This window comes from Miniopterus natalensis, chromosome 11 (assembly GCF_054644295.1).
Source record: "Miniopterus natalensis isolate mMinNat1 chromosome 11, mMinNat1.hap1, whole genome shotgun sequence".
NCBI lineage: Eukaryota > Metazoa > Chordata > Mammalia > Chiroptera > Miniopteridae > Miniopterus > Miniopterus natalensis.
The window spans coordinates 51,705,393-51,716,203 of NC_142091.1; the positions used below are offsets into that span (position 1 = coordinate 51,705,393).

At 40.9% G+C, this 10,811-nt stretch overlaps 1 protein-coding gene across 3 annotated transcripts in view; it reads right to left on the bottom strand.

The window, feature by feature from the left end:
* The window catches only part of TSG101 (tumor susceptibility 101), a 39,482-nt gene extending 29,164 nt beyond the window's left edge, over positions 1 to 10,318 (bottom strand). Inside the window, exons 1-2 of one of the 3 annotated variants that reach the window (XM_087821769.1) lie at positions 10,209 to 10,318; positions 1,188 to 1,272 (exon numbers count right to left, since the gene is read on the bottom strand). In XM_087821769.1, coding sequence (XP_087677895.1) covers positions 1,188 to 1,272; positions 10,209 to 10,250 — 127 coding nt within the window. In that variant the 5' untranslated portion in view covers positions 10,251 to 10,318. Of the gene's footprint in view, positions 1 to 1,187; positions 1,273 to 9,712; positions 9,732 to 10,208 lie in introns of those variants that run through there. The other 2 variants (XM_016219441.2, XM_016219442.2) reach the window with 2 other exon arrangements.
* Positions 10,319 to 10,811: the final 493 nt, after the last annotated feature.

The window sequence follows — 10,811 nt, forward strand, 5'->3', positions numbered from 1 at the left end:
GGTAGAACTATGCCCTAAGTTTGGAAGAGAATTTCCTGTTCATGTCTTTGTTGTTCAGGAAACTCAGGACTGATTGTCCCTTTGTTGCCCTAATCTCTCCTCACCAGGCTCCTAATGTTTTCAAAGCCTTAGAGGTGAGTGGAGTTTAGAGTGAGAGTCTCAGCTACAAAATTCAGCTCCTTGTCCTCAGTGCCAAGGGCCTCCTAATAGACAGGAGCCCTTGGCCCTGACACATCAGGTGTGGGACCAAATTCTATTTCAAACAAACAAACAAACAAACACACACACACTTTAGGTACTTATTTCTTACTAACACCCAACTTTATTTCGTCTCAATAATGAAACTGTCACCTACACACTCTACAGAATTAAGGATCGTATTTTTTTTAAAAATGATTCCTCATCGCCCAGCCGGCTTGGCTCAGCAGTTGAGCATTGATCTATGATCCAGGAGATCTCAGTTCGATTCCATCAGGGCACATGCCGGGGTTGTGGGCTCGATCCCCAGTGGGGGTCCTGCAGGAGGCAGCTGATCAATGACTCTCTCTCATCATTGATGTTTCTCTCTCTTTCTCTCCCCTTCTCTCTCTGAAATCAAAAAAATAATGGTTCCTCATCTACAAAATAAAGTGATAGTCCAGCATATAGTTTGCTAAATGCTTTCCTAAGAATATAAAGAGATGCTGGTGGGATAGGGGAGGTGGTGGAGGTTCAGTAGTTAATCAACTTTAGGACACACTACAATATATTCTCTCCCCTCTTGGTGAGGTATAACACATTAGCATATTAAAGGCTCTGAAAAACACTGCAACATTGCTTCAAAGAAGACCATTTAATTTTGTTTAATCTATAACTACTCACTCTTAACCACAGAACCCAAACCCCCAGCAACATTCTTTACAACTATGGATAATACTTTGGGAAAGATTAACTAAACCACCTTTAACATCCCCTCTAAGTCTAAATTTGCATAGCTCTATGTTAGAGTACTTTTTAAACACAATAACTAAACAAATAATGTTATTATTAGATTTTGTAATTTTCTATCCCTCCAACACTTATATTAGGTGGAGGTTTAGTCCTACAATGGAAAAACCAACAATCTTAACAGGAAAATGGGAAACCTACAACTAACAAAAGGAATAAACTCGAAGTACAGTAATTGATATTTTATTATGTAAACTTACCATATGAATCCAATACAGGTTTGAGATCTTTGTATAACGTAATCACATTGATAGTTTCACGGACAGTTAGGTCTTTGTATTTGTACTGAAAAGCAAAATCACACAAGAATTTAGTTTAAGACCAATGCACATATTTTACTGGCAGGTTAATTTTCTTTAAATCTTATTTTTTAATAGAACTCTTCTTAACAATATATTGTTCTAACCATTAACATTAATTAAAGCCTGAAAGAACCTCAATAGCTTTCTCTCCTGCCACCTATTCAAATCCTTTACTCAACTCCATTTTAGCTCTTTTTCCAACTTAAAGTTCTCCATCAGATCAAATCTTAATCATTCTCAAAAACCTAGCATACACCTTTCTCCCTCTTCTTAATGAATCCTTTTCTAGAATTCCCTTTAGCACATAATGATCCCCCCTTTCCTTCAAACTTCAGCATTTATTGTCAGTACCAACAATTTTGCAATTTATCATTTCCTATACTGCATTTTCACATTCCCCAAGTTATACTATTCAACTCCAGAAAACTAGGAACCTGGATTACATAGCCTTCGTAGATAAGATTACAAAACACTCAAGTTCACCAGCTGACAAACTCCACCCATGCACACAAAGCTTTCAGTAAGCTTTTAGTGCTTCTCTCCTAAAATGGAACAGTTAGCTATTCTAAAAAGAAGGGCTCCAAGAAGCATGTCAGAGACCAAAACAAACAGAAAAGAAACTAAGAAGTAATCGAAATAATGCAAGGAGCAGAAGAAAACTTAAAAAAAAATTAGCACTAATAACTTCGAAGAAAGAAATGACACTATAACCATGAAACAAGTGAAACTGAGGGTCCTTCTGACTTTGATTAAATTTAACTTGAAATCCTAGCTCTAGAAATCACATCCTCTCTCTATACCTATACCCCTCAGAGACCTAGCCTATCCCCCATAATCAGCAACCCCCAAGGCAGCAGAAAACAGTAACCAACCTTACTATAATGATCACAAGTTACGGGCCTCAACAGGCTAAAGATAACATCTTAACCTACGTTATGTTTCAGTTCCTGAGCCCTGATGTGGGACAACCCCCTGGCTACTTTCCCATGAGACAGGACAGAGGCACCCTGGAAAAGACCTCAGAACTGTTCTCAAGATCTAATGATTTATTACCCTTATTAAGTCAGCTTAACAAATCTTAGAAAGTTAGCTGAACAGTCCCCTCGGCAAGTGTCAGAGAGCAAAGCACCAAAACCAGAAGACATTGATGGTAAGGACAATGTTCCAGATCTTCTAGAAAATTTTGATGGGCACCAAAAAATGAAGCTAACTAAAATCTTTTCTGGTTTTTGGAAGCTGACATGGACTAGATTTAATAAATCAGCTTTGTGGTTTCAAAGTTTTACAGACAGCGGGCACATCAACTGTTACTAGTTCAGTGATATAAATATTTTGTTCATTAATAATGCTGTTTGTCCCGCATTTTCCGGTCACTTGATTTTGCATTTTGCACATCCTCCCAGGATCTATTCTTTTAGTCAAAATATGAAGTATTGGTGCAGTTTGAGGGCGCTTTCATTTATGATGCTTGGTTTTGTTTTGCTTTTCCGTTTGGGGTACTGTTGGTGTGGGGGGTATGTGCGTGCACAGTGGACAGCACACTGGAAAACAGTTCTCTTTATTCTCCTTCCCCCAGTAGAAATAAACAAATATTTACATTAGGAGGATTAAAGGCGGCAGTGGACTGAGTGGAAGCCACACTGACCCTCTCCCAGGACCAAACTGGAATTACAACTAAAACATAGAAAAACTACCCTGAATAATCAACTGCAACTGAAGACGAGCTGGAAAACACCCTCATAACCAAGGAGGAAAAGTGGAGACCACACAGAGACTGGGAGGAAGTGCAGAGGCACGAGAGGGCTGGCTGGGCTCCCACAGGCAGCAGCTGAAGGTCAGGAGGGAGATCTCAGCTGTGGGGGGTTCCCACTGAGGACTCTGGGGTCTAAACCCCAGACTGGGCTTCCCAGACAAGAATATCAGAACTGAGAAAGGTGCCCATATAACACCTAGCTGTGAAAAGCAGCCAGGTTTCTGTCTGCCAGGGAGAGACGGCTGGAAATGCAGGCACCCTCTTAAAGAGTCAACGCACAACGTTTCCTGTGCAGCCACTCACCTTGGGCTCCAGCAGAGGGAGGGCAGAGTGGACTGGACCTGTGAGGAGAATCTAGGGTTGTGGGCTCTAGAGATGGAGCTCAGAGGGCATCCCTCTGGATTCCTGTGCCAAGTCATTCCCCCAGACTGCAGAGGCAGACATTTACCTTCCAAGCAGCTTTTGCTTGAGGGGGAAGCAATTGCCCCACCCTGCTGGAAAATCTCTCCTCCTACCCCCTAGAGTTTCTACTGCCTGAGGCTCATTAAGAGAATCAGATTAATCTGCCTGCAGCCAGAGGCAGATGTCAGAGTGCTTTGAGTCTTTGCCTGATCTGCTTCTGGACCCAGGCCTTGGAAAAGCACACTTTGGTGTGTATCTTGGTCCTGTCCAAATGCACCAAGACCCAGCAGAGGGGACCTCAAGCCATGGGTTGTTCATAGCTCCAAACAGGGTACTCAAGGCCAGTCACAAACAGCGTCTGACACTGGCCTGCACCGGAGACCATCCAAAAAGACTGAGAGTCCTAGTAGGCCTACCCAAGACACAGAAACAAACCCAAATAGGCAGCCAAAATGGGGAGACAAAAAAACAAACCCCAAATAAAGAATAAGAGACGTCTCCAGAAAAAGAGCTAAATGAAACAGAGATAAGCAATCTATCAGATATAGAGTTCAGAATACTGATTCTAAGGACGCTCAACAGCATGAAAAAAAGATATGGAAACTATGCAGGAAATTAAGAATGACATAGCAGAAATAAAGAATACACTGGAAGGAATAAACAACAGATTAGAGGAAGCTGAAGACCTTATCAGTGAATTAGAAGAAAGGGTAAAAAAAAATTACTCAATCAGAGACCCAGAAAGAAAAAACAACAACAGGAGGACAGTCTAAGGGAGCTGGGGAAAACATGAAATGAATGTAACAATATTCGCATCACAGGAGTGCCAGAAGAGGTCGAAAGTAAGCAAGGATTAGAGAACCTGTTTGAAGAAATAATGACAGAAAACTTCCCTAACCTGGTAAAGGAAAAAGGTCACACAAGTTCAGGAGGCACAGAATCCCAAGCAAGAAGAATCAAAGAGGCCCATGCCCAGACACATCATAATTAAAATGCTCCAAATTCAAGACAAAGAGAGAATATTAAAGGCAGCAAGAGAAGAGCAATTTGTTACCTACAAAGGAGCTCCCACAGGCTGTCAGATGACTTCTCATCAGAAACTCTACAGGCCAGAAGGGAATGGCATGAAGTATTCAAGGTAATGCAAAACAAGGATCTGAAACCAAGAATACTCTATCCAGCAAGGCTATCATTCAAAATAGATGGTGAAATAAAGAGCTTCCAAGACAAAAAAAAGGCTAAAGGAGTTTATCACCACCAAACCAGCATTGTAGGAAATGTTAAAGGGATTGCTGTAATTAGAAGTAAAAATAGAAGCATTGCAAGAAATGTTGAAGGGACTTGTAATAATAATAAGAAATATAGACAGAAACATAGGCATAAAGAATTAAAATGGCAATAAATAAGGACCTATCGATAATAACCTTAAGGACTTTAAGGGAGAGATCCATAGCAATACACTCATAGTCGTGGACTTTAACACCCCACTAACTTCACTGGATAGCTCTTCCAGACAAAAAGTCAACACAGAAACAGTGAATAAATGGCACACTAAATCAGATGGATTTAATTGATATTTACAGATATTAATTGATATTTCATCCCAAAGCTGCTGAATATACATTCCTCTCAAGTGCACATAGGTCATTCTCAAAGATAGATCACATGTTAGGACACAAAACCAGTCTCTACAAGTTCAAGAAGGCTGAAATCATACCAAGCATCTCAGATCACAATGGCATGAAATTAGAAATCAACTACAGTAAAAACACTCAAGAACATTCAAACACATGGAGGCTAAATAACATGTTACTACACAATGAATGGGTTACCAATAAGATCAAGAAAAAGAAAAAAACTTCCTGGAAACAAATGAAAAGGAACACAACAACCCAAAATCCATATATGGGACACAGCGAAAGAGTCCTGGGAGGGAAGTTCACAGCACTGCAGGCCTACCTCAAAATGCAAGAGAATTTTTTAGTAAACTATCTAACCCTACAATTTAAAGAATTAGCTCCCCCGTGAAGCCGTCCCAACCAGGGCTTTTGTTTGCTGGCAGATTTATTAATTACTGCTTTGATTTCATCAGTTGTGATTATCCTATTCGGGTTTTCTGCTTCTTCCTTATTCAGTTTTACATGATCTCACTCATATGTGGAATCTAATAAAATAGACTGAGGAACAAAATAGATCCAGAGACATAGGAGCATGGAACAGACTGATGAATCTCAGTGAGTAGGTGGGGGTGGGGGAATCAATGGGGAGAGATTAATCGAAGAACTTATATGCATATATGCATAACCCATGGACACAGACAATAGTGTGGTGAAGGCCTAGGGGGGAAGGGGCCGATGTGGGGTGGAGGGTATCAATGGGGGAAAAAAGGGGGGATATCTGTAATACTTTCAACAATAAAGATTTAAAAAAATTACATTAAAAAACCCCACAATACTACTAGCACACTAAAATAACCATTTCCTTAATATTATCAAATATGCAGTCTCATGTCTCTTTTCCTTTTTTTTAAAAAATTAAATTTATTGGGGTGACATTGGTTAATAAGATTATAAAGATTTCAAGTGCACATTTCTTTAATACATGACCTGTATAATGCATTGTATGCCTACCACCCAAAGTCAAATAATCTTCTGTCACCATATTTGACTCCCTTTACCCTTTACTAACCTGCACACCCCCTCCCTTCTGGTAACCACCATAATGTTGTTTGTGTCTATGAGTTTTTGTTCTGTTTTTCTTGTTTATTCATTTGTTTTAAAAAATATGTTTATTGATTTTAGAGAGAGAGAAAGGGAGAGGGAGAGAGAGAAATATCCCTGAGAGAGAAACATCATCAATCTGCCTCCTGCACACCCTCTACTAGGGTTCAAGCCCACAACCCGGGCATGTGCCCTGACACTGAGAATCAAACCAGTGACCTCTTGGTTCATGGGTTTGACCCTCAACCACTAAGCAACACCAACTGGACAATTCATTTATTGTTTTCAGTTTTATATCCCACATATGAGTGAAATCACATGGTTCTTAACTTTTTCTGTATGACTTATTTCGCTTAGCATGATATTCTCAAGGTCCATACATGTTGTCGCACTTTTTTTTCCTTAGTTTGAATTGAAATCCAAATAAAGTCCACACATTGCAACTTGTTTAAATGTCTTTTAGGTCTCTTAAGCTATAAATTCTCCCTCCCATTCCTCTTCTTTTTGATAACAGCTTTATGAGATATAATTCACAAATTTAAAGTGAATTATATAAAATTCAGTGGTTTTTAGTACAGAGTTGTGCAACTACCACCACAATCAATTTTAGAACATTTTCAATGACCCAAAAGAAACTTGTACCCTTTAGCAATTACACCCTCATTCCACCCACCCCATGCCCCCATTCATCCTAGACAAATGCTAATCAACTTTCTGTTTCTATCGATTTGCTTATTCTGGACATTTCATATAAATGAAATGATACACTATGTGGTCATTTATGACTAGCTTTTTTCACTTAGCATGTTTTCAAAGTACATCCATGTGCTAGCATGTATCAGTACTTCATTCCTTTTATGGCTAATATGCCATCATTATTATTATTAAATATATCACATTTTATTTATCTGCTCATCAGGTGATGGGCCCATTTCTATCTTTTTAAAAAAAATGTTTTTATTGATTTTAGAAAGAGGGAGAGGGAGAGAAACATCAATTGGTTGCCTTCTGCATGTACCCCGACAGGGGACCAAACCCCCAACCTGGGCATGTGCCCTGACCAGGAATTGAACTGGTGACCTCTTGGCGCACAGGATGACGCTCAATCACTAACTGAGCCACACCAGCCAAGGTGGCCCATTTCTATTTTTACCCCTTGGAATCTGATGAAATTGGTTCATTTGTCCTACAGAGGCTCCCATGGTTTGCATTTTGCTAACTGCATCACCTTGGTTTAGTTTAATATATATGCTCCTATGCCCTGTGTATTTCCTGTTAACTAGTAGTTGCATCTAGAAATTTTTATCTTTTTCATGATTTTTCTTTCTCTAAATTTTATACCCTTGTCCCCCTTCCTGCTGCTCCTTCTCAGTCTCTTTGATTGTTCTTTCCCATCTCCTAATCTTTTAATGTTATTAAGCCCCAGGGCTCAGTCCTTGCTCCTCTTTATCTAAACTCACTCATTTGGTGATCTCCCTCATGGCTGTAAATGTCATTTACTTTTTATTTATTTTTTAAAATATCTTTATTGTTGAAGTATTACAAATGTCCCCTTTTTTCTCCCATTGATTCCCTCCCCCTTCCCCCTTCCCCCCCAGGCCTTTACCACACCATTGTCTGTGTCCATGGGTTATGCATATAAGTTCTTAGGTTAATCTTGACACTCCCCCACCCCCCACTTCTCTCTTGAGATTCATCAGTCTGTTCCATGTTTCTATGTCTCTGGATCTATTTTGTTCATCAGTTTATTTTGTTCATTAGATTCCACATGAGTAAGATCATGTGATGGCTTATTTCACTTAGCATAATACTCTCCAGGAAACAGTGATTCTAAATGACACACTAGATCAGATGGATTTCATTGACATTTACAGAACATTTCACCCCAAAACTACAGAATATGCATTCTCCTCAAGTGCACATGGGACATTCTCAAAGACAGACCACATGTTAGGACATGAAACAAATCTCTGTAAGTTCAAGAAGATTAAAATCATATCAAGCATCTTCTTGGACATTTACACCAAGGAATACTATGCAGCTGTAAAAACAAAGGATCCCTTACCCTTTGAGACAGCATGGTGGGACCTGGGGAGTATTTTGAAAACTGTCACTTTCTCCATAGAGGTTATGTTCTCTTCAACAAAAGATTACGGAGTAGGAAAATTTTCTCCCCAAAGAAATAAGCTTATATATATGTTTTATTAATATTGAAAATTATTTACATTACTTCAATTTCTATCATTCTTGCTCTGACAAACATCCAAAGCTACCCCAGGGAACTACAGAAGATTCAATTCTCAATCACTTCACATACATCTCTTCCAATTAGGTTTGGCAAATTTAAGGGGGGGAAAAGCCACACCCAGTTCACTTTGGCATTAGGTGCCATATTTGAAGTAATTACCAAAATAATTCATGGCTTTAATAGACAAAATGCCTGTTTTTTAAAAAATGAAAAATTATACCAGTGTTGAACTGGGAAGATTATAAATTAAGTTCAACGCAAATAAATTCATGTTATAAGAAGTATACAATTAAAGACAGTTGTTCCTATGGTCCATACACATGAAAAGATACTCAATGTCACTAATCATCAGAGAAATGCAAATTAAAAACACAATGAGATATCACCTCACACCTGTTAGAATGGCTATCATCAGTAAATCAACAAAAAGTAAGTGTTGGTGAGGATGTGGAGAAAAGGGAACACTTGCGCAGTTGGTAGGAATGCAGGTTGGTGCAGCTATTGTGGAAAACAGGAAGTTCCTCAAAAAATTAAAAATGGAACTGACTTATGACCCAGCAATTCCATTTCTGGGAATATATCCAAAGAAACCCAAAACACTAATTCAAAAGAATATATGCACCCCTATGTTCACTGCAGTGTTATTACAATAGGCAAGGTAAGAAAGCAACCCAAGTGCCCATCAATAGTGGATAAACAAGATGTGGTGCATATATGCAATGGAATATCACTTGACCTTAATAAAGAATGAAATCTTACCATTTGTGACAATATGGATGGATCTAGAGGGTATTAATGTTAAGTGAAGTAAGTCAGACAAAGACAAGCACTGTATGATTTCACTGTTACGTGAAATCTAAAGAACAAAACAAAATAGAAACAGACTCATAGATACAGAGAATAGACTGATGGTTGCCAGAGATGAGGGGAGTCGGGGGGCTGGGTGAAGGGATTAAAAAGTACAAATTGATAGTTACAAAATAGTCATGAGATGTAAAATACAGCCTAAGGAATATATTCAATAATATTGTAATAGCTATGTATGATGCCAAGTGGATACACTTTGTAAACTATATGCTTATCTAACCACTATGCTGTGCACCTGAAACTAATATAAAATAATACTGAATGTAAACTGTAATTGAAAAACAAAATTTAAAAAATAAATGAAAAGCCAGTTACTCTTTGCAAATCAAAGTCCCTGAAATGGTAATGCAATTCTACTTATTTTATCCGAGGTAGTTAGGTACTGGTATTTTGGCTTCTCCGGATGTTTTTACTTAAAATCGAGCCTACTCACCAATATTCACTGATTTCCCGCCGGTCGGGAACTGAGGTGTGTGAGGAATACAAAATTGAAAAAGGCACAATCTCTGGGGGCTTCCAGGGAAGAGCGAAGGCTGGCGGATCCCTATAACGTAGTGGAGGAGCACCGCCCCAGGTCGAGAATTAAGTACAACCTTCTCTTCGTATTTATAAAAACGAAAGAAAACTATACTGCCCCAGCGACTGCTCCAAACTCAACCCAAAGAGAGGAGGGCGGGCGGCAGGTGGCAGACGGCCTCGCCTCCCCGCCTTTGTTGACAGTCGCCGCCCCCCACCCTCCCGGGCCCGGCATCGGGTACCGACTCCAGGCGACGGGACCTCTGGGCTGGGGGCCGCAAAGGCGCCCGAGGACCACACTGGGGATCCCGGCCCGCCGGGCAGGCTCGCTGGACTGGGTCGGGGAAGGCCGGTCCGGGCACGGGAAGGGAGCGGTGGGGGCGCGCCGGGGGAGGAACGCGTCGCGGCCTCACCTTGAACACCATCTTCTTGAGCTGGCTCTCCGACCCCGCCATGGCGGCCACCTCGCTGCTCCGTCCAGTAGGCACAGGGTCAGCCGCTCCCGGGCTGCCCCAAGCCTCCCCTCACAACTGCACACCGAGTAGCCAGCCCCCACCCTCCCCGCCTCTAGCAACAGGAAGTCGGCCGCTACGACTGGTCTTCCGCTTCCGTTACATCACTTCCGAGGTCACCGCTGAAGCTGGGTCGGTTCCCACCCACCTGCTGCTCAGGTGCGGTACTTGCACAGGCCCGGTGGGGTCCCAGCCGTGAGGCAGCTTGTTTCAAGGGTGGAGACTGGGCTGGGGCACTCGGCAGGTGTTTCACAGTTGCCCCTAGACTACGGGAGCAGGTGCAGGGAGGGGAAGAAGTACTGTGAAGGTCTTGCCAATGAGCTTTAATGACTGATTCATCGAAGGGAGGGCACTGGACTGGGAGTCAGAAAACTGCCACTGACTTGCCATTGTGATAACAGCAAGCAAGTGCACTTCTAACTCGGCTGAAGTTTTTTCAAACAATTCTAAGATGAGAGGGTCTCTCTGATTATCAGGGGTTTTGTTTGAAGCCTGTAAGTTCTT